The sequence below is a fragment of the Pimephales promelas genome, chromosome 7 (assembly GCF_988280905.1).
Source record: "Pimephales promelas chromosome 7, fPimPro1.hap1.1, whole genome shotgun sequence".
NCBI classification, from domain to species: domain Eukaryota; kingdom Metazoa; phylum Chordata; class Actinopteri; order Cypriniformes; family Leuciscidae; genus Pimephales; species Pimephales promelas.
In genome coordinates, this window is record NC_142775.1 from 41,684,078 (window position 1) to 41,708,866 (window position 24,789).

Genomic DNA, 24,789 nt, shown 5'->3' on the forward strand with positions numbered 1-24,789 from the left:
TTGCATTGGCATATTACATTTTAAATTATTATATTGCCACATATATGCCACCATAATCATGTGCCTGTGCCGTGCGTCATTTGCTAATACCGTCACTGGAGATTCCAGGTTTCGTTCAATGTTGCCAGTTTCTGACATTCAGACTTCAGATCAGTCACACATGCTCAGTTTAGAAATAAAGTGAAATTAAACATCTGTGCACATCTCTACCATTAGAGACGGCTTTATTCTGTCACTCACTTTAAAATAAAAATAAATTAAAAAAAATGAATATTTGAATATAATATGTGAATATTTTTCGGGGTGGGCTTATTTTTGGGCATATTCAACTCAAACCAAAAGCGAAACATGATTTAAAATTCACCACGTTCACTTTATTATGACTTAAAGAAAAGTGAAATGATTTTTATTATGTGTAATAGAGAATAGCCTACATAAAAGGGCGAATGCATCACCGAAACTGACGGTTTGCGTTTCTCTCCACGATCGTGCTAAACCGCATGTGTGTGTGTGTGTGTGTGTGTGTGTGTGTGTGTGTGTGTGTGTGTGTGTGTGTGTGTGTGGAGGAGATTCCGAGAAGCGCGTGTTTCTGAGCTCTTACTGTGGGATCCGCTGCTCGAGGTAAGACTCACTAACCTTCACTCTCAGTAAGAAAACTGAATGTCTATTCTTTTGTGTTTGTGTGTTATTTTAGTCTAAATATCGACTTTAAACTTTGTGCCACAAACGCTCATTTCTTCGGGGAAATCCCTCATTCTTCGCTGAGATTTATCCCCTTCACACACAAACATCACATGGAAAACCCGAGACTGAGCATCGTTTTCAAGTTTTAATTCCTAATGATCGTTTATGATGCTTTTTAACCGTAAAGAGTGAAACTTGCACAGAGAATATCGCGTGCCAACTGAAATGCGGGGCTTTTGTTTTGTTTCTTGGGAGAAAACGGGAAATATGACAGAACATGTTCGTATTTGAGTTAGGTTGCCTGTCGGGTTGTTTCTATCAGACACTCTTTTAAAGCATATGAATATTGTGTTTGTCTCTGTTTTCTGTTGTCAATGCAGGCGCTGCTGTTAGAACCGGTTAAACCACGAGAACCCGAGATGAGCTTGTCCACGGTTTATTTTCTATGGATTTTACTATCCACCCTTTGGTTGGCAGGTAAGGGGTCTGTTTTGAGTGAATTCAATGGTTCGATTTATGAGCATGTTACTCTATGGGGAAAGTTTGGACTTTTTGTTTCTGTTTCTGTTGCGCTCGGACGTTGTTCAAATAACGGGAAAGAATGAATAATAGCTATCTATGCATTAATTAGCTCTCAGCTATTGTGTAAATTATCATTGTTTGTGATGATGTTGAAGTTTCAGTTCTATGCGTTAACCATGTACAATTTCCCCCAATTTCATGCATTGACGGTCTTTTACATGCTGACCTTAAAACGCGTTCTGTGTTCTCCTCAATTCCGAACTGAAAGCAGGTCAGTAGGCTTCTCTTCGCCTCTTTTACTTTCCGTTCAAAGTTCAGACTTGGCTAATAGTCGCTCAAGAATATAAGTCGCTTTTGCTCGAGCATATCAGTGGACATAAACACACGGTATATTTACACACAATTAAGAAACAAACAAACAAAACGGTTAGGGTTTAAAAAATTGAAATAGGCTAAATAAAAACAGATATCACATATCTGATGTGTTCGAAATCACAAACAAATATGTACGAAATCACATCCAGCATTTCGGTCCCCGGTCATTTTTCTAAGTGTGTAATGAAAGTTGTGAAACAATTGCTTAATATTAACTCTATATTTCGGTGCTGCAGTGATTCGCACATCGACCTCCTCATCTGAGCTGATTCAGCACTCAAACATGATAAAAATGGTAAAAATGGTCATTCTAGAACAAAATTTCCAATGGCACTTAGAGGCTTTTGCATCTGAACTCTTCGTATATTCTTTACATATTTGACCAGTATCAGCACTGGGATTTTTCACTGTTTGTATCACTCCACTGCCTGTGTTTGTGTAACTTGCATCATTAAGCCAGTAGGTGGTGACAAGCAACTGTCTATGAGTGAGTAATTGAACCATTAAATGAACAGATTAGTCTAAAACATTGATTATTGTAATACATTTCTAACCTCACAACTCAAAATGTAGATATGAATGGTCACATCTACATTTTCCAATTGGCCCAAGTGAAATTCTGCTAATTTAATTTGATCACTTTGCAGAATTTCACTTGGGCCAGTTGGAAAATGTAGATGTGACCAGTCACTAGAAAATGTTGAGTTGGGAGGTTAGAAATGTTTTACAGCATACTAATTGCTCATATATGTCTCTAGACACAGAAGGATTGCATTGGCGTTTGATTTAAATATAATCTCTGCAACATAATTCTTGAATCTTCTCTTATTTAAGGCCATTCTTGTTTCGAAAGTGTTATTTACTGTCAACAATAAGCATACACTTTGTATATTTCGATCCATTCATTGCAACATTTAAACTGACTCATGTTTCATGCTTGACAAATAATATGCTTCTGCCCACTGGCATGCTTTTAAAGCTGCTGTTATCCATTTTATTGGCCTTCAAACACCTTAAAATGTGCAGATCAGGAAAATACTATTGTTCTCATGGTGGCTTGCCCCGAAGCACCCAACAAGCATTTGGGACCTCAGTATTTGTAAAACTCTGCGTACGTCCCTGCATACTTTGACTTGCTGTATTCAGTGCTTCTTAATTGTTGAATGCACTATTGTTTTGTCAACTATAAGGGATCTTCAAGTAAGAGACGCTCAAAAAATAAGTACACATGAACATATTTATTTTGCTTAAAGAAGCACTTCACCCATTTCAACATTAATAATAATAATAATAATCTTTATTTTTATATAGTGCCTTATACTGTATAGCAGCATCTCAAAGCACTTTACATAAAAAATGAGGATAAAAACACAATCCAAGTGTAACCCCTACACCCGGGTCCCACTCGACGGGCCTCGAACCCGGGTCTCCAGCATGAGAGTCAGGCGCTCTAACAAGGAGGCTAAAGACTGCAGCCCCTAGCATCTGTCTCTAGAGCACCTATTGAGATCAGGGGAGTGAGGTTTACTTGCACAGCAACTAACAGCTGGCCTCCAAAATGAGGAGAAAAACACAAAAAACTAAACGAACAATAAGGGTTAGGGTTAGCCAAAATAATAACAAACAAGGTAAACACAAAAATCACATAAAAGCTTCCCTAAAAAAAGTAAGTTTTAAGGGACGATTTAAAAGCTCCAAGGGATTCTGCATCCTTATCTCAGAGGAATCCCAAAATTTAGGAGCCAATGAAGAAAAGGCCCGATCACCCATACATTTTAGCCGTGTTGTTTGGACAGTTAAAAGACCAGCTTCAGAAGAGCGTAGTGCACGTGAAGGAGTGTATGGAATTAAAAGTTCACACAAATATTGAGGGGCCAAATTATGCAAGGCCTTATACGTGAGCATGAGAATTTCAAAAGCAATATGGAAACTAACAGGAAGCCAGTGCAATTTTTCCAGGATAGGTGTGATGCATTGCACTGGTCCCAGTCAGAATTCTAGCAGCTGAATTCTGTACCAACTTAATCTTTATTGAAAGTGGATCATATATGTAGTCACAATGTAAAAGAATTTTTGAAATTGGTGCCCTCTTGACTGAGAAAAGACAACAAATAACCGAAGGGTGCATTTGTATGTAAGACAACAACTCCCACAATGCACCACATTGCACAACTCCGCAAGCCACACCCACTAATCTGGAACAGTGCAAAAAGAGAATTCACTCTTGGGTCTACAAGGCTAACGTTAGCTGTCATCAGAGTTATAAATTGATTTCACACAAAATGTCTAGTTAGTTGGCTGTGGCGAGCAGGACGAGGGCGAGGGACGTGAGTGATAAGACACACACCGGTCTCGCGTCTCTCACAGAGGAGAGGAACAGGCCTGATGTTGTGCTTTGTTTCTGTCGTGTGTAGATAATAGTCGTCAATGAGGGGCTGCTGGCTTATTTCTTCTGTTTTGTATTTGTTCATTTTACTATTAAAATGTTGAAATGTTCGCCGGTTCCCGCCTCCTTCCTCCCACAACAACAAACCCCGTTAACGTTAACCCTGTACTTATGTCATTTTAAAACTGTCTTCTACACATGCATTTAAACAATAATTAGTCTCTCAATGACAAATTTCTTTTCATGTTTTCGTCTTGAAGAGATGGAGATGCCCATGACGCATCGCAGATCAGCTAACTTCGTTGCTGGTCTTGTATTTAATCTCCATTGCGAAAGAAACAGTCAGAATGTGAGTGTGAGCTGGAGTCGTGTTCCCAGACAGAGCTTGGGAAACATCACTGGGATAACCATTAAGGACAACGCACTGTGGTTCCTTCCAGCCGAGCTCGTCCACAGCGGAGAGTACTCCTGTTTCAGCAGGTATTGCTTCAGTTTCTGTTGAGTTGGGTTTACACGTGCATACTGAATACTGAAACCCACTTGTTTAAGGACCTGCTAGGACCATTTACAGTGTGAGTAAAGTTGAAAATGCTCTTTTAGTCATTCAAAATGGAACTGAGTCCTTTTAACACTCTCTTGGCATTAACAAGTCTTTTTTTTAATGAAAAAGAAATGGCCGAATGATCAGAGTTCTTTAACAAATATCCAACTCTTCTTTCTAACGTAGCGGAGGATTCATCAGAAGAATCTGACGCTAGAGCGGGGTAAAATTTATTCAGGGCTGTTTTTCGATTGTACATAACAAATTTTCAATAAAATCTCCCAGTCATTGAGGGGTGGTGATGGCACGGTGGATCAGACACATGCCTTTGGTGTGAGAGAGCCGGGTTCGAATCCACTGTGAGACACCAATGTGTCCCTGAGCAAGACACTTGACCCCTAGCTGCTCCAGAGGCGTGCGACCTCTGACATATAGAGCAATTGTAAGTTGTAAAGACTAAAATTGTATTATTTCCAATTCCCCTCAGACTGCAACTTGGTGTCGGCCCAGATCCAGGCCACATTCGTTACGTGTGGGTTCAACGTGTACCAGATGTGGGTTGGATCAGATCCGACTGTTGCTGTTTGGGCCTCTTGTTAAAAATGGTTTAGATAAAACCAGATTAAAATATACCAAAAATTGCAGGCAGGTGAAGAACCTATAAAGCCTTTATTTCATCACCTGCTGGCAGTTTTTGGTATATTTTAATCTGGTTTTATCATTTTTTGGCTGGGCTGCACCATTAATGTTGGAGAGTGATTTTGTGGCTCTCTGCGATGGCACCACGAGCCGTCGGTCATTGACTAATCGTGGGCTTCTGGTAGTAATGTAGACTCGTAGGAGCGAGTGAAAGCAGGACTCCATTAAGACTATACTCACCATTATGAAAAGTGATTAGCTTGCTTAAAATTGACAAAAACAGTTGATGACTAAAAACAATAATTTGATGACTCTTTAGAGAAGACAGTGGCATAATACGTTTTTTTAGCCATATTAAAGGAGTAGTTCACTTAAAAAAAAACTTTGTCTGATAATTTACTCACCCTCATGTCATCCAAGATGTCCATGTCTTTCTTTCTTCAGTGGAAAAGAAATGAAGGTTTTTGATGAAAAATATTCCAGGATTTTTCTCCATATAATGGACTTCAATGGGGACCAAACGGTTCAAGGTCCAAAAGACAGTTTCAGTGCAAACTGTTCAAAGGGCTTTAAACGACACCAGACGATGAATAAGGGTCTTATCAAGCGAAACCATCGGTCATTTCAAAAATAAATAAAAAGTTTTATAAGCACAAGTGCTCGCCTTGCTCTGTTTCTGTGATGTGCGTTCGTGACTCTCCTGTTCAAACTCATTCATTAAAATGAACAAATCTTTTTTCGACTCATTTGGTTCATTCAATTAACGAAATGACTCAAAAAATAAGATTTGTTCATGAACCTGGTGTCGTTTAAAGCCCTTTGAACAGTTTGCACTGAAACTGTAATTTGGACCTTGAACCGTCTGGTCCCCATTGAAGTCCATTATATGGAGAAAATCCTGGAATGTTTTCATCAAAAACCTTAATTTCTTTTCGACTGAAGAAAGAAAGACATGGACATCTTGGATGACACGGGGGCGAGTAAATTATCAGCAAATTATCAGTTTTTTTTTTTAAAAAAGTGAGCTACTCCTTTAAAACAGTAGTCGCATGTATGGGTACATTTTTGTATTTTTGTATACAAATATTGAGAACTGAGAATTATCTAATAAAAATCAAGGTGTAGAGTGTCAAGATGCAAAGATAAAATAAAAACACTTTTGCACTGGCACTGTATGTTTTGTGTTCAGAATTCCATGTCGGCCATTCTTTCATCTCACCGGTTGTTCTTCTTGTGTTCTTTCTGGCAGAAATGGCAATGAAACCCAGGAAATTATATTTGAGGTCTCCGTTCAGAATGAAACATGTCCCCGTAAGAACAGAGAAGATGACGTAAAGAGCATAAAGGAAGTCGAATGTTTCCTTCCTCATGTCTTTGAGTTAGACCCTGGAGCTCAAGTGAGCTGGCGAAAGGTAAGACACTTTGACAAAAAAATAATAATACCCCTTTATTTACAGGGCCAAACTGGACACAATATTAACTTACAATATAAATACAAGTAACATATGGTAATAATAAATAATCCAATATAAAATAAAAGTTCATGTTTACATAATATCAAATAAAACAATATTATATTAAACAATGTAATTATACTGGAGATTAATAGAGATTAGGGTAATATAATATCGACTACAGGTTTCCATGTTTTGTCTGCTTTAACTAGTCATGAAGGCTAAGTTATCTTAAGCTCTTAGCCAGTTTGACATTTCGTTTCCACTGCGTCTTATACGCAGCTTTGAGTAAACATATGAAAGAGAACGTCTCTGTGTAGCCTAACCCATGTTCTCTGAATAGGGAACGAGACGCTGCGTTCGCTGCCAAATATCTCGCGCTGCCGACAAGCTTCCTTTTTCGGCAGAGAACTCTGAGGAGCAGATGATGCGCGCTAATATAACATGACGACGGGAGAGTCAATGTGGCGCGAATGGTGATTCTTCTATATCCATAGACAATCGTTATTCTGACGCGTAATTTTACACGTGAAATGCAGCCAAACATTTCATGTGTACATTTCACGTGTGTTTAATCTCCTCGCTATCAGCAGACGTTCGGTGAGTCTCCCCCATATTGATAACGGCTCCCAGATGATCGCAAATTAGTTCAAATCTCCCGGAATCTAGAGCGAGCGAGCAAGAGCGCGCGTGCGAGACGGATCAGACAGTGCTTCAATAAACCGTATAGTGCGCACACGACGGAGAGGGAGAGGGAGACAGCGAGAGACTGCGTGTGTGCGCCTCATGCCACAGACTCAGGCATCGAAATCAGGCACCGAAATCTTCATTCTAATGGGCTTTATGCACAGCTGCACCACTTCCTGAACTTCAGCCAGCTCCTTGTTTCCTGTCTGCCATTATTGGCCAAATTGATTAATTCAGGTGTCTCTAATTATTGTTGCCATGACTACTGAGGTCAGGTACACCTGAATTAATCAATTTGGCCAACAAAGCCCATTCGGTCTGGTTACTACCGTTTACATCAGAACCGGTTCCCTATTGGCACCCTAATTGTGAATGCAGTGTGCTTGCAGAGAAACTCCGCCCACTCGCTCTTCTGATTGGCTGTGATTTGTGGTTTTGTTGTGAGTGCGCTTGCAGAGAGACTCCGCCCACATACTCTTCTGATTGGCTGTGATTTGTGATTTTGTTGCGTTTGCAGAGAGACTCCGCCCACATCTCGTTCTTGTGCTGTTTTTAAAACACTGAGTTTATTTATTTACAGAAGTGGTGACCACATTTACACTAAATCTGTGTAGCATAAACAGAACTGAAGTGTGCATTGCTTAGAAGACCAGCTTAGACCAGCGTGCTAAAAATGACTAAAAATCATTTTACTTTAAAGGTGGAATACCTAAGATTTTTGCATTAAAATATCCCAAAATCACAAGGCCAGTGTTATATATTTAGTTAAGATGATAACTTACAATATTCCAAATGTTTCAAACAATGTTTAAATCGCGAGAAAATTGAGATTTTAACCAAGGAAACGGGGCGTGTGAGCTGGGAGTCGCCGGTCAATCGCGTCATATCCGCGTTACCTCGGTTTCCGCTCGTACTGCGTGTAGTCCTGGACAAATGCGGAAGTTGTAGTTGTGCGTTCGCGTCTATCAAGCAACAAACGTCAGCTTGTTTCGCGCATTTGTTATGGAACGGAGCACAATTATTCTTTAGCGATTGCACCTGGTTCTGTCGACAAAGACAAGTCTCATAAACGCAAACGTCAACGAACGGGTCAACCAAACGAGACACAAGAAGAATTTGGGACAAGAGAAATAAAACCAGCTCAACATCGGTGTGGCATTTCCTAAATGGAGAGAACTTCGTGAAAAACTCGAACTAGAAAGAGACGCCGGTCTTGCATGTGTTTTACTTGACAGGTGAGTAACACCGTGTTCTGTATTCAAATTTCATGTCGGTAAACGATGCAAAACAATTAGTATTATTGTTAGAATGTCTTCTTGTCTATGCATATGATGTGAAAAATCGTAAGGTCATATTCACCGCGAATACTTCTGGGAATGTGAACTGTTGGCTGTATCTTAGAAAACGACGTTTATCTGAAAAGTGTTTCAACCGTCCCGGCTCTCTCCTAACATCTGTGATAATAACTAATTTACTTTTAAACCTTTTTTTTCTTGCGGTTATTTCAGTTTAATGAAAAACAAGCATGTCATTAAACGCAACAGTTATAGAAATCAAACTTTACCTCATCCATGGCAACTAATTTTTGATTCCCGTCTGACTGATTTATTCACGGTGGAGTTGAAAACAACAGTTCCCATCATTCCGCGTTCCTCCACGGCGTCATCAAGCAAAGCCGTTGTTGTTATTGTTTTGAATTTAGCGCCCTCTAGCGGCATACAACCTTAAGTATTGTTGCTTTAATACATCTGGTGGTTAATATTACTTTAATCAAAAATACCAAATAAATGTCAAACAAGTTTTGCAAATGGCAAAACATTGCTTTAGTCATCAATATGTTGAGCACTGTGGGTTCTGGAAGTCTCATTTAAAAGATTCACTTTCACATTTAAATGTTACCTGTGTGTGTGTACATACTCATTGTAATCTCTCTGTTCTCCCTCTGTAGAACTGCCATCCACTCGATGGGAACAACAGGAGGGTTTTCCCGATGAACAGATCAGATGAGATGGTTGGACTCTATACTTGCTTTGTGAACTTTACTCTTGAAGGGCTGAACTACTCTGCTGCCCAGACTACAAACATCTACAGCCGGCCTCAAGATTTTGGTAAATGACCATTCAAATCAAATGATCATGTTTTAAAGTAAAATTACAGCACTCAAAATGCACTGCGCAAAACAATTAAGGGAAACACTGAAATCACACATTTGATCTCAATGAATGGAATATTACATTTGAAAATCTTTATAAATTCTATAATTTGTTAAGAACAACATTTTGTGATAACAGTCATCAACACACTGAGGGCTTGATTCAAAATCATACCAAACATCTATATAAAAATGGAAGTTACAGGCTGATCCTATGTCCTATGAGTGTTTCTGCCGCTCAGCGTTTCTGCCGGCAGATTTGTTATCAACTAAAGATGTTACAAATCTGTCAGTAAGAGGATGTGTGTCTATATTGTGGTGGATAGTGAGGATATGCTTGCTGTATACGACACATTTTTTTCCCCTAAACAACACATGGCATCGCTTAGAGCACCTTTAATGACATGAAATTTTATTTATTTATTTGTTTTTATTTGAGCTGTAACCATTCAGCTCAAAAGGAGAGAGCCGAAGCAACAGAGCTTATTAGCGCTCCCCCCAAAAATTTTATACAAGACAATTTCTCATTTCACAATCGTTCAAGGGAACAAAGTGCAAAACAACAACAAAGAGACAACAAATATCTGGTCATGATTGAACAACAAAGCGACAACAAGAATCTGGTCATGGTAGAAGTCCCCCTAATGACAAAACATCTCTTCGTCTCTATACTTTACAAAGATCTTTTGTTTATATTTGTATTTAAAAAGATTGATGTTTGAACTTCGTTTTATAATTATCTCCAAATTATTCCATAATTGTACCCCCTTGACTGTAAGGCTAAAACTTTTCAAAGTTGTACAATGTTTCTGCGTCCTAAAGTTTAATTCATCACGTAATTCATAACAACCAGTACGTTCATGGAACCTTTTTTGTACTTGGCTTGGTAATAATTTGTGCCTTGCTTTGAATAACATCTGTACTGATTGGAACTCAACAATGTCATAAAACTTCATGATCTTAGATTTTAAAAATAGTGGGTTTGTGTGGGTCAAAAACCCCACTTTATGGATTAAACGAATAACTCTTTTTTGCAACATTACTATTGGTCTTAGTGTGCTTTTATAAGTGTTACCCCAAATCATACAACAATAATATAAATAAGGCAAGATCAAGGAACTATATAACGTATGCAGTGCTTATAATAATATTCAAAATGTGCTTTACTTTTGCAATTACAGAAATGCTTCTTGATATTGTAGTAGTAATATATTTAATGTGAGAGTTCCAAGAAATTCTATCCTCTATAATAACTCCAAGAAATTTGATTTCATGCCCCCGCTCTACAACAACACCCTCTATCTGGATTGCTTCCTGAGCATCGGTGTTACTGTTGCCAAATATCATCATTTTACTTTTACTCAAATTTAGTGAAAATTTGTTTTGTTTAAACCACATATTAACATGTTTGAGTTCCAAGGTAACTGTTTGACACAGTTGTTGTAAATCATCACCCGATGCAAAAATATTTGTATCGTCTGCAAACAAGATAAATCTCAGTATTTTTGATGTTTTACAAATATCGTTTATATACATATTAAATAATTTTGGACCCAGAATGGAACCTTGAGGTAAGCCACACACAATTTCTTGACAACTTGACTGATGATCTCCTATTGTCACACATTGTTTTCTATTTTTTAAATAACTGGTAACCCACTGTAATGCTACCCCTCTAATCCCATACTTTTCCAATTTATTAATCAATATGTCATAATTTATTGTTTAAAATGCTTTACTTAGGTCAATAAATAACCCTATTGCATATTTCTTGTTATCAACCGCATTCGTTATTTCATCAATTACATTAAGGAGAGCATATGAAGTTGAACAACCTTTCCGAAAACCAAACTGATTGTCTGAGAGTAAATTATTTCTTTCAATAATCGAGTCTAGAATTAAAAACCTTCTCTAAAATTTTTTGAAAATTGTGATAAAAGGGAAACAGGCCTTTATAAAGAGATGCTTATCTCCTGCCTTAAACATAGGAATCACTTTTGCTACTTTCATACTCTCAGGAAACTGGCCAGTTTGCAATGACAAGTTACAGATGTATATTAACGGCTTACAGATACTCTCAATAACACATTTTAAGGTCTTCATATCCATATCATAGAGGTCTGTCGAGGTTTTATTTTTACACCTTCCAACAATGCCCAATATCTCATTTTCCTCAACAGGGTTAAGAAACAATGTCTTGGGATTTGTGTCTATTAGCTCACAATTATAGGACTCAACATTTGCAATTTTTGCAGCAAGATTCGGGCCAACATCTACAAAGAATTTATTAAATTTGTTGACTATTGTGTTCTTATTATTGATAATGTTATCCTCTTCTCTAAAATATTGTGGATAATTGTTTATTCTAGATTTATTTGTTATTAAACTATTTAAAATGTTCCATAAACCTTTAATATTATTCTTATTACTATCTAACAAGTTATTGTAATAATCCTGTTTACATTTTCTAATAATACCTGTCAATTTGTTTTTATATTTCTTATATTTAACCTCCGCTTCTTTTGTTCTATACTTTAAAAAAGAAATGTGTAAAGTGAATTTTTTATCTTGCATGCATTCAGCAATCCGAAATAAGAAATAAGAAATTCATGCCCTAATAACATCCACACACAGTTAAAGGACAGTTTAGCGCTGATGGAGAGACTGTGATGGATGATGTGATGAATGTTTCTCTTTGTGTAACAGTGGTGACGAAGCCTAAAATCATCTCCCCACAGCAGGAAACACACACTGTAACACTAGGTGAGTGATGGTGATGACAAGCTTAACTCTTCTGTTGCTGTATGTGTCAATTCTAGTTAGTACTTGTACGTGTTTTAACTCCAGGCCATTTATATGTTTTTGCAAAAATATTAGCATTTAGGAATTATCTCTTTCCATTCATATGTGTAAATTTGAATCACAGCATATTAATTTGAATTTGAACGATATGAAGACGAGCTAATTGAACTGCAATGTAAAGAAAAGTAATGAAACCAAAACATTTTGAAAAGTGCAATAACATGCATGTGAACGCAGGTGAAAGTTTCAAGCTGTGCTGCAAAGCTCTTGTTGGGAAGAACGCCATGGAAGAAACTGATATATACTGGATGGGTGAATCTCTCATTCTGAACTTCAGTAGCTCCACGTAAGGAAAAAAGATGCATTTGCTCTTTATATAATGAGAGAGTGTTTGTTTATGATGTGACTAACCATTTTACTTCTGTATGTCTTGTTTTCCAGCATGAAAGAGAGCGAGCAGCTCTACGCACTTTCTGTTTTATTCATCCCAAAAGTCACATATGACTACCTGAACACTGATCTCACCTGTGTTGTTCTACACCCGGCAGGCTCAGATTCTGTAAAAGTCCAGCTTATCCTAGGTCAGCTCTAGGTTACATTAGACAATACTTCTGATTATGTCCCTTTTCACAACTAACTCCTCTTTTTCTCTCAGCTAGTCAGAAGGAGCGTCTTTATTGGATCGGCCTCGGTCTGGTGGCTCTGGTCACGTTACTGGGCGCTGTGGCATTCCTCTTCAGAGTCGATCTGGTTCTGGTTTACAGGGATGTTTGCTCGTCTTCTGCCGTATGTAGCGGTGCGTCTTTACCTCCGATTTGTATCGTCTGTTTTCTGTAGAGATGCTTTCAATTACATGTCAATGGTTTGTTCATCTGACGCACCCACTGCTAGCCTAGCTTAGCACAAAGACTGGATGTAAATGGATACAGCTGGAGACAAAATTACGCAAACATTTTCCTATTTACATGTTGTGATTTATGTAGTCACAGAGTGTACAAATAACAAGGTCATAAGAGACACAGCCATCTTTTAAACGTATACTCTCTGAAGGCGAAGCACTGCTACTTGTGCGGAGTGATTAGCGCAGCGCCGTGGTGAGGAGCAGAGTTCGTTCAGAGTTGGAGTAATAGAGTCAGCAATTACTAGATACTAAAAGCATAGTTCACAATCATGGGTGTTCGCTGTATTGTAAAAACCCCCGTTCTTAATTAATGTTGCCTTGTAGGCTACTATTTTCATTTTGTACTGGTTTTACACAACAAAGCTGCAATTTCTTTGCCAATACAAATTTCAAGAGATGAAAAGCTCAATGATTGTTTGGTTCAAGCATGTATCAGATAGACAGAAAGGGTCCTGATTCTCACAGTCAGCAATCAGTGACAAAAACTGCATAGCACTGCTTGTTTATCATTATTAATCATCAAATTATAATTGTATTTTGTATTGCTTATTCTTATGCTTCATTTAAGATGGAAAGTCGTATGATGCGTATGTGAGTTATCTCCATGGTGACCGACTCATCTCATCTTCTGCAATGACCTTTGCCCTGCATTCCCTTCCTGAGATGCTTGAAGATCTTTATGGTTATAAACTGTTCATCAGTGGGCGTGATGAACTTCCTGGAGAAGGTAAACATCCTGTCACATGAACACAGCAACTGGGTCTGCTCAGTCTATAGCTCAAAATATGTATCTCAAACAATTTCAGCCTTTAGACAATATGAATGTCTATTTATTAGGGCTGTCAGTTAAATGCATTATTAACAGCATTAACGCAAACCCATTTTAACGGCATTCTTTTTTATCGCGAGATTAACAGTCTTTTTTGGCCTAGCAAACTTTGTATTTTTTTCACATGCTTTTTCAACAGGCGTGACATTGAGCTTTTTTCTTCTTTCAAGATCGGAAACAAAACAACAGGCACAGTGCACACACTCGATTGGGCTTGTGAGCTGGCCAAATAGTTCGTTAAGTTTTCAGTGGATGACGAGCTCGAGACGCTAAAATGGATGCCAATAAGATTCTGAATTAAAAGTTTACTTTTAAAATGTTGCCAAATGGTTCCATTGACAAGACCAAAGCGATCTGTGTGTTTTGTCGTTGTGAACTGAGCTATCATCATCGCAATCGGAGCACGTCCAGTCTGAAACACCACCGAAATGGCCAAGCACACACACACACACACACACACACACACACACACACTGCTGATGGGAATTCTCTGTCTCTGGGTTAACTATGACATTAATGCGATTAATCTCTGTTCAATTTTTTAATGGTTTGACAGCACTACTATTTGCTCTGAAATAACTTGATTTCTCCGTCCATGATTCCCTTAATCATTTCATCAAATTAATCATTCAAATTGTTTAAAGGAGTAGTTCACTTTAAAAAAAAATTTGCTTATAATTTACTCACCCCCGTGTCATCCAAGATGTCCATGTCTTTCTTTCTTCAGTCGAAAAGAAATTAAGGTTTTTGATGAAAACATTCCAGGATTTTCTCCATATAATGGACTTCAATGGGAACCAGACGGCAAAAGAGAGTTTCAGTGCAAACTGTTCAAAGGGCTTTAAACAACACCAGATGATGAATAAGGCTCTTATCTAGCGAAACGATCGGCCATTAAAAAAATAAATAAAAAAGTTTAAGCTTTATAAGCTCAAATGCTCGCCTTGCTCTGTTCTGGGATGCGCGTTCGTGACTCTCCTGTTCGAACTCATTCATCAAAATGAACAAATCTTTTTTCGAGTCCTAGAAGGGTCCTAGATAAGAGCCTTATTCATCGCCTGGTGTCGTTTAAAGTCCTTTGAAGCTGCACTGAAACTCTCATTTGGACCTTGAGCCGTTTGGTTCCCACTGAAGTCCATTATATGGACAAAAATCCTGGAATGTTAACAAACGATGTAGTTCAAAGAGCGATTTTCACATAAAACTAAATGTTACTCTTCTGTTTTATGACAAACTGCTAACTTTTGACAAACCGTTTTTGACTTTCAGAATTATCTTTTAAATTGACAAACATCATATGTGTAATTGAGGGCACAGTTCAGACGGGATAAAAAGATAAGTTGTCTCTCGCCATTGACTACCATTCATATTTTTTCTGAAATAAGATCCCATGAGCCGGACGCGGAGGGGCGGGACTTAGGCTCTCTATAGTTCACGGGGATATGTATTTAATCACGTGAAAATTCTCACCACTAACAACATATTAGATCTCATTAAACGACAAATTAAACACAATGTACGATTGTATACTATGCAACACGTCACGCTCTCCGTGAGTGCTATTTACGACAGTAACGTTAAAAACAAGTACTCCACAGTTACTCTAGGGGTCGCTGTTTGACAAAAACAGCATTCCTGCCTGGTGTTCCTTTAAATAGATGCAAATATAGTCAGGGAGCCAAAGTCTCAAAAATGGGTTGAACCTGACATGGTCTGCCATACTTTTTATTTGTGTTTTTTCTTTTAACTTTGACCCTAAGAACAAATAATTGTAGGGTCTGCTCTGCCGGAAATATCGCGAAAAAAAATTGTGGCCATTTTAGTGTACGCACCCTTTATTTTTTATCAGAAAAATGTGAAAAATCATTTTTTTCATCAAATTCTTAGTGGGTTGGGTAGGTTCTCAATAAATGCATTCCAGATACACAGAACACATGTCCGGACAACATCCACTGAAAAAATAATTCTTAAAACACATTTCTACATGATTTCGCATCAATTTAATGCAAAAAAACAGGCGTTTTTTCACTTTTTTTCCACTATTTTCATCTTTACTTCATTGGCAATCAACTATTCCCTTAAGTTATGACATCAGGCAATATGCCATTCTTTTCACCAAACACTATACTCATTACACAGAAAAAATGATAAAAATCCAAACAAAATCAATGGATCTGTGATGATTTAACTACTAGTTGGCGATCAACAGGCTCAGAATATCAATAGAATTTTAGACTACTCTCAAAATTCTTAAAAACATGCTGGATATTTAGCATCATGGCTCACTTACAAACACACACACACACACACACACACACACACACACACGTGATCTTAGTAATTTTTATGAGTTTGGAACAACCAACCAACGGTTACCAACGGTTACCAACGGACTTCGAAGCTGCTCATCATTGTCTGTGGTAGCCTAAGTGATAGTGACTAATATACCGGTATAGGTCTGCCCCAGAGTTTTGGGAAAAGAATGGTAATATGGATATTGTAATGGTAATTAACTGAAAGGACCACACCAGTCTTCAAATATTTCTGAAGATTCCTCATCCCAAACATATCCCTGTAGAAGCAGCATTCATTCTCTACTAGTTTACTTAGCTAGCTTTAGCCGTTTTAGCTCATTTCTGTGGTTTCTTTAAACGGAATTACTCCTCTCACGTATGGGGTAGAGAGTAGAGACTTACTTTTTTTAAATGCTCAGAATATTATGCTCTAAGAGAGGTATGTGTCCTATATGTTCAATAAGTTTCGACCAGAAGTTGAGAAATTGCCAAAATTTCAACGGGACTTGTTAGGTAAAGAAATAGATATGAGAATAAATGCTGCTACAGGGATACGTTTGGAGCAAGGAATCATTGGAAATAAACTTGTATGAAGCCTGGTGTGGTCCTTGAAGTGTTTTTCATGTCAGACAAATAGTAGGCTAGTAAGGATAACTAAAGGCTACACTAAACGTTAGCTGCCATTAGCAATTAGCTACATGGCTAGTTGTTACATTCAGGTTTAGAAAGTTTACCTAGTTAGCTTGTGGCATGAATGGCCACACAGACACAAAAAAAACAATATATAGCTATATTGGATATCAGACTGTATACAAATGTTCAGTAAAATGTAAACATACTATATAGTATGCATAGTTTGTTTTTGTATATAGTACTGTACAGTATATAGAGTGAGTGATTTGTCAAAAGCTAGTTACCTAGTAGTGTCAAACATCTATATTTCTTTCACCCGAATGCACAATATTTTCCATTGGCAGATTTGGTTCTGATCTTATTGGGTTTGCTGTGGAGGAAAAGGTAACGAGAAGAGAAGGCATCAGACGATTGGAAAGGACTGTAAAGAGGAGTGGAGGATTGAACAGAAGGGAAGAGTAGAATGAGGAGAGTAGAGTGGACTGAACAAGAGAGAAGAATAGTAGATGAAAAAAGAGGAGTGAATTGATCATTTACATTTATTAATTTAGCTGATGCTTTTATCCAAAGCGACTTACAATTGCTATATATGTCAGAGGTCACACACCTCTGGAGCAACTAAGGGTTAAGTGTCTTGCTCAGGGACACATTGGTTTCTCACAGTGGATTCAAACCCCGGTTTCTCACACCAAAGGCATGTGTCTTATCCACTGCGCCATAACCACCCCGCTCAGTGATGATCAGATGTGGTTTGTTGGTGCCTTGGGGAAGAAGGGACCACAGTTGATCACAGTTGCAGGCATGGTATCTGGGATGAGAAATGCTTGAAATGATTTCCATGTAGGAGCAGTGCAATTTGGTTCCAGGTCCTCCAATAGTTTGTTGGCGACTTGGGGAAGATGGGACCATAGCTGATCACAGTTGCGGGGATGGTATCTGGAATGGTAAATGCTTGGAATGAACTGCCATGCAGTGTTCGTCCATCCTTTGTGTACTCTGGGAAGTCAAGGTTATCGAACTGTGTGAATTGTCCAACCTTCAGGTTCGTTGGTATGAAGGCACCATCCCTAGTTGTCTGCTCTTCAACTGCCATTGCCATTGTTGTAAAATATATGTACTTCTTTGTAGCTGATGCTGTTCCTAAATCTATTTAGGAGTGACACAGTTGACTTCTGGTTTCCTTAACGGCTATCCCAACGTGTTTCGGTGTTGGGATCTTGGCAACTGCTTGGCAGACATCCTGGGCAAGGTTGAGAACTTGTTCTTGCTGCTTAGGACTAACTTTCACCCGGCCGTCTTCACCTAACTCTGGAGTTGCATCTGTTATCATCCATGCCAGGTGGTATAACAGCTCAATCTTTGGGATGCCTCCAGGTATGATATCTTGCTGCAGTGTCGGGTCTTCAGTCATACTGCCAGCGATCTGGTGACTTCATCTGGCTTGAGCTGTTCTGGCTTGTCTTGCTTCCTTCAGGGCCTGCTTACGTTGGTCCTGGAGTTCCTTCTGTATTCTAGTTGCAGTGTTGTAGGAAGAGACTATGGTGTCAACTCACTTTCTTCTTCATATTCTGCAAGTATGCAGAGTATTAGGGTGGTGATGGCGCAGTGGATAAGACACATGCCTTTGGGTTGAGAGACCCTGGTTTGAATCCACTGCGAGACACCAATGTGTCCCTGAGCAAGACACTTAACCCCTAGTTGCTCCAGAGGCGTGTGACCTCTGACATGTACAATTGTAGGTCACTTTGGATAAAAGCGTCAGATAACTGTAAATTAGTATTTCTTCTTCATACTCTGCCTCTTCCGTTTTCTCCTTAAGTTCCTTCAACTTTGAGAGCATGCAGCCAACATTCATTTATGCTGAGCAAATAGAACATACTTTCTGTGGCACAACCATTATTTTAAAAATACCACCTACTTCATAGTGCCTTCTAAGGTGGGTAATCAAGGACTGATATCTGTATGAGGTAACATTGTGAACTCCATGGCTTTCCAAGTATTTATGGAATTCATTCCTCAAAGCTGTAACGAAGAATATGGCATTCAGGTCTGGATGCTGGTGCCATAGGGTGGCCCGTCTCTGAGAGAGCAGATCCTGGGCCAGGGAGGGGCTGTCGCGAGGACCACCAGTTCCGGGAACCAGATCCGGTTGGGCCAATACAGCGCAACTAACAAGACCTGCTCCTCGTCCTTCCTGACCTTGCACAATGTCTGTGCAAGAAGGCTCACTGGGGGAAACGCATACTTGCGTAGATCCGGGGACCAGAGAATAGAACGAGTGGTAGTGAGAATTGTCCGGGGTGGTAAAAAGATAAACCTGTGGGGTCCACATTGAGGCCTGGATGGTGGCTGCTGCTGGGGCTTAACAGGAGTGGAGGATGCCCCAGGAGGTCGATCTCAGTGACGAGCAGATGGAGGGTCTGCGACCAGTGAACGGGTGGGGCAAAGCTCTCAACCACGTTGCTGAATAACCCAACCTGGGACAGAGGGGCATCCAGGAACCGATTTTTAATGGTGTCCCTCATATCGGCCAGGTTGAGCCAAAGGTGGTGCTCCTGGACCACCAAGGTGGATATCGACTGTCCAATGGAACGTGCGATTTCCTTTGAAGGGGGCAAGACAGCCGAATCCTCATCTCCAGAGGACTGAAGTTCCCCCTACGTTGCTGTGATCGACATCTGATCATCAAGCAGAGCCCCAAAGGACATGGCTGGTTGTTGCAGCGCTTGTAAGGTGTGAGGGACCCAAGGAGATTGCCTCAGCGGGGAAGTCCTCACGTCTATCCTCAGATCACCCTCAGATCACCCTGACCATGCACAGAAGTAGGTTTATTTTGAGGTCCAAAATAAAAGCTATATCGGGACATAGGCGAGGGGACTGCACCTCCCTTGAGGTAAGCAAGTCTCAATCTCAGCACAGTCATAGTCATATTCCCGCAATGAAAACTTGAACTATTCACAAAAGTTGCCTCAGCGTGCTGAATGCCCAACATGAAAAGGAACTATTGTGACCATCTGCTGGCGCCAGGGAATAACCGCATCCATAAACGTACGAGCGGAAAGACATCCCTAACGTCCTGCTCTTTTAGTGAAAAAAATAATAATTCAGTGTCAAAGTACCCAAGGATAGCCGCGGTGTAATCGGGGTACACTCTCAAAGAGGAATGCCCACCAAGACCGCCACACACACACACACACACACACACAAGCAATGCTGTGAAAATCCTTGAGGCCACCACTGATCGCACAGTCACACCAGCACTGGATACAGAGTCTTGCTTTTCTGGAATCTTAAACATTGCAGCAGTCTGCAGAACTCAGTCAGACGAAAGCTCGGCTCCTAAGTGAAAGACAATGTGTGCGTGCGCCCGCTTCCTGTTTATACCCACGCTGCGGAGCGGGGCACGTGATGCGATTACATCGTCACGTCGATGTTACGCCGCACGTGATCGACTGAAAGGGAACTATTTATAACTAAATTTTAATTGTAGTTACTAAATCAAAACTGCGGAATTGTGGAAGTTTTACACGTACTGTCGCCTACTCTGTTATCTTTCTTTCTTCTCAGTTTAAGAGTCTGAGTGTCATCCTGTATTCATAAACTTCAGATGGTTCAGAATTCAGCAGCTCGGATCATTACACAAACACTGTTGAATGAGCATATTACCCCAGTTTTAGGGAACCTTCATTGGTTTCCAATCAGATATCATATTCAATTCAAAATTTTACTTTTTACTTTGTAAGGTGTCCTTGAGTGTCTTGAAAGACGCCCACAAATAAAATAAATTATTATTATGACTACTAGCTAACTAGCTTTTGACAAATCACTCACTCTATATACTGTAAACAAAAACAAACTATGCATACTATATAGTATGTTTACATTTTACTGAACATTTGTATTGTTCAGTATTGTGTACAGTCTGATATCCAATATAGCTATATATTGTTTTTTTTGTCTGTGTGGCCATTCATGCCACAAGCTAACTAGCTAAACTTTCTAAACCTTAATGTAACAACTAGCCATGTAGCTAATTGCTAATGGCAGCTAACGGTTAGTGTAGCCTTTAGTTATCCTTACTAGCCTACTATTGGCGCTTTTCCACTGCATAGTACGGTACGGTTCGGCTCAGTACGCTTCGACTCGGCGCGGAACAGTTCGGATCGCTTTGCGTTTCCACTGCAGTAGTACCCCTTCAAAGTGTGTGGGACTGATCGTTATTTGCGCGCGCCTCTACTGCCATGACATCATCTTAAAGGCGCCACATTTTCAAACCCACAACACAGGAACAATGGAGACTATCGAGGGGATGGTGTTCCTGATTCTCGGTATGTGGTTGTTTTTAACTGCTAGACGGAAAAATGTGTTTAAAATGAGGCTGATGGCAGCAAAACAAAAATACTGATAAAAAAGTGTCTTGTGTCGCAAATCCAATGACGCTAGTAGTGACACTGGTAGTGACGATTCTGTCTGACCAATCAGTGATCTGCAGTGTTTCACGTCACATTTTAGTACCGGTACGGTACGCTTGGAACCTCAACAGACCAGGTACCATATAAAGCGACCTGAAGTGAACCGTACTGTACCGTACCATGCAGTGGAAAAGCACCATACCTGTCTGACATGAAAAACACTTCAAGGACCACACCAGGCTTCATACAAGTTTATTTCCAATGATTCCTCGCTCCAAACGAATCCCTGTAGCAGCATTTATTCTCATATCTATTTCTTTACCTAACAAGTCCCGTTGAAATTTTGGCAATTTCTTAACTTCCGGTCGAAGCTTATTGAACATATAGGACACATACCTCTCTTAGAGCATAATATTCTGAGCATTTAAAAAAAGTAAGTCTCTACTCTCTACCCCATACGTGAGAGGAGTAATGCCGTTTAAAGAAACCACCGAAATTAGCTAAAATTGCTAAAGCTAGCTAAGTAAACTAGTAGAGAATGAATGCTGCTTCTACAGGGATATGTTTGGGATGAGGAATCATCAGAAATATTTGAAGACTGGTGTGGTCCTTTCAGTTAATTACCATTACAATATCCATATTACCATTCTTTTCCCAAAACTCTGGGGCAGACCTACTGGTATATTAGTCACTATCACTTAGGCTACCACAGACAATGATGAGCAGCTTCGAAGTCCGTTGGTAACCGTTGGTAACCGTTGGTTGGTTGTTCCAAACTCATAAAAATTACTAAGATCTCATGTGTGTGTGTGTGTGTGTGTGTTTGTAAGTGAGCCATGATGCTAAATATCCAGCATGTTTTTAAGAATTTTGAGAGTAGTCTAAAATTCTATTGATATTCTGAGCCTGTTGATCGCCAACTAGTAGTTAAATCATCACAGATCCATTGATTTTGTTTGGATTTTTATCATTTTTTCTGTGTAATGAGTATAGTGTTTGGTGAAAAGAATGGCATATTGCCTGATGTCATAACTTAAGGGAATAGTTGATTGCCAATGAAGTAAAGATGAAAATAGTGGAAAAAAAGTGAAAAAACGCCTGTTTTTTTGCATTAAATTGATGCGAAATCATGTAGAAATGTGTTTTAAGAATTATTTTTTCAGTGGATGTTGTCCGGACATGTGTTCTGTGTATCTGGAATGCATTTATTGAGAACCTACCCAACCCACTGAGGATTTGATGAAAAAAATTATTTTTCACATTTTTCTGATAAAAAATAAAGGGTGCGTACACTAAAATGGCCACAATTTTTTTTCGCGATATTTCCGGCAGAGCAGACCCTCCAATTATTTGTTCTTAGGGTCAAAGTTAAAAGAAAAAACACAAATAAAAAGTATGGCAGACCATGTCAGGTTCAACCCATTTTATAGAGCTTTTGAGACTTTGGCTCCCCGACTAATAGTTAATCATAAACTATGTCAGGATCTTTTTGTCTTCTGACCCATTTTAATATGTAGCCTGACAAATATGAATTTCATTAAGGTTATTTGTTTGTTTATTAAAATGTTTCAAATCCAAATGAATGGAAATCGTACAAGCAAATAAAATATGCAAATCTTAAATTTAGACCTAAATATTTTTGAGTGTGTATTGTAGTGCAATCCTGCTAAAAAACGAACATTGTTTGTCTCTTTTTCAGCGGTGCATGAAGTCATTGCTGACAGAATGAGCCGAAGTCGAAGGCTGATCATTGTTCTTACATCACAGTCTCAAACCGATGCCACCAGGAAACCCCTGATGTCAGACGATGCTGTGCGACTGGAAGAGCCGTCCTCTGCCCAGATGTGTGCGGCGTACGAGCAGCGAGTGGGTGTGTATGACGCTCTGGTGAAGCAGGGTCTGAAGGTCCTCCTGGTGCAGGTGGAGGACGGGGTTGAAGAAGCTTCACTGCCCGAGTCTCTGCGCTTCATCCGTCGCAGCAAAGGCATCCTCCAGTGGAGGCAGAACGCCAGTGATCGTGCAAACAGAAGGTTCTGGAAATACGTGCGTTACCACATGCCCCCGGCACAGAGGCGCTAACTAGTGCATCTGCACATCTGGGCCTGGTTTCGCAGACAGGGCTTATATTAAGCCAGGGTTATTCCTTAGTTCAAAGTTGCTTTTATAAATGTGCGCAAGAAAAAAACATTTCTGGTGTGACTCTAGAGACAAAACAATGGCACTGACCTCTTTTTGCTTTCAGTTAAAACAGCTCAAACATGCATTTTAGTCTGAGACTAGATTAAACCTCGTCTGTGAAAACCTTGATAGTGTTTACAAGTCAAGTCACATTTATTTATATAGCGCTTTTTACAATACAGACTGTATCAAAACAGCCTCACAGTGGTAACAGGAAAATAATACAACACAGATCAATAATATTGTTGAATATTAAATGTCCCCAACTAAGCAGCCAAAAGCCAACAGTGGAGGAACCCAAACTCCATCAGGGACTGAATGGAGAACCCCGCAGGAGAACCCAGACTCAGTCGCTCAGGTCTCCTCTGGCCAACTGATTGGATCGAAACATTAAGAGTATTTGTCCATTTCCTTCTGTTAGGAAGTTGAAGTAATCACGCCGGTATGGAGACGAGTTGTTGAGGATCAGTGCCGATGGCCTGGGTTTACAGTTGTTAGAGCAACAGCCAGTCCTTTCTTTCTATTCTTTTTATTTGTTTCTTTGTCTTTATTTTTCCTTATGACTTCCTTTGATTATTATTATTTTTTCCTTCTAATATGTTTGTAATAAATAGTCAGGTTTTACAGCTTCTAAAGTTCATGTCAGACAAGTTTCTGTTAATTCTTTTTGGAGAAAATAAAAAGAAGCAAAGCAAAAAAAAGCATGTCAGTTGCTTGCCAACTGATTTTTTTTTATTATTATTATTTGATGACATACTTGTTTATTGTAATTTTTATTATAATTAATAAAAAATTAACTATTGGATTTTTTGAAAGCATTAAGTATTTGAGTGATTTCCATCAGAGTTAGGGTGTTTTTCCACTAGTACCTGTAGGAAATGAACACCATCACTGTGTGTTTTGCACTTTTTTTTAGTAACACAGATCACCTTTCCCCCAAGAGAAAACAGGAAGTTCTTGCTTTTTGTCATTCATGGCTATTGTAATTGCTGATTGGTAAAGTCATTGCGTCACTGCATCGATCTGCTAGAAGGGTTAGGGTATAGGAACCTGAGACTCGCGCTGAGGATAGCTCATACGCATTGGCTTGTCTGGCCTGAAAAGTGAGGGTTTGGTTGGTCTCAGTTTAATTTATTAGAGCATCCCTCAAATCAAATGGAATGGATTTGACTGACGCCGCTCTGAAAAGTGAACAGACATATGCGCTGAATTCGAGATGGTAAAAGTGAGTCCCAATATCAATACCAATGTTTTAAAAAGTGGGTGGGTCTGGTTCAAGCCTTATACCCATGTTTTAGGA

At 39.3% G+C, this 24,789-nt stretch overlaps 1 protein-coding gene across 2 annotated transcripts; it reads left to right on the forward strand.

Moving 5' to 3' along the window:
* The first annotated feature begins 458 nt into the window (after positions 1 to 458).
* On the forward strand, positions 459 to 24,220 carry il1rl2 (interleukin 1 receptor-like 2). Of its 2 annotated transcripts, none has more exons than XM_039671456.2 (11): positions 459 to 621; positions 1,065 to 1,161; positions 4,228 to 4,447; positions 6,397 to 6,559; positions 9,237 to 9,396; positions 12,147 to 12,203; positions 12,480 to 12,588; positions 12,684 to 12,823; positions 12,898 to 13,038; positions 13,712 to 13,870; positions 23,011 to 24,220. In XM_039671456.2, exons 2-11 carry the CDS (start codon positions 1,104 to 1,106, stop codon positions 23,388 to 23,390), a joined length of 1,587 nt encoding a protein of 528 aa, XP_039527390.2. In that variant the 5' UTR covers positions 459 to 621; positions 1,065 to 1,103; the 3' UTR covers positions 23,391 to 24,220. The 2 variants fall into 2 exon arrangements, with proteins under 2 accessions (XP_039527390.2, XP_039527391.2); XM_039671457.2 differs by lacking the exon at positions 459 to 621 and adding an exon at positions 802 to 963.
* The last annotated feature ends 569 nt before the right edge of the window (positions 24,221 to 24,789 follow it).

Excerpts from the sequence above, each read along its gene's own strand:
- il1rl2 (XM_039671457.2), top strand. The coding sequence starts at position 910 with ATGCGGGGCTTTTGTTTTGTTTCTTGGGAGAAAACGGGAAATATGACA. Across the intron at positions 6,560-9,236 it reads CTCAAGTGAGCTGGCGAAAG|AACTGCCATCCACTCGATGG; the intron begins GTAAGACACTTT and ends CTCCCTCTGTAG. Across the intron at positions 13,871-23,010 it reads TGATGAACTTCCTGGAGAAG|CGGTGCATGAAGTCATTGCT; the intron begins GTAAACATCCTG and ends TCTCTTTTTCAG.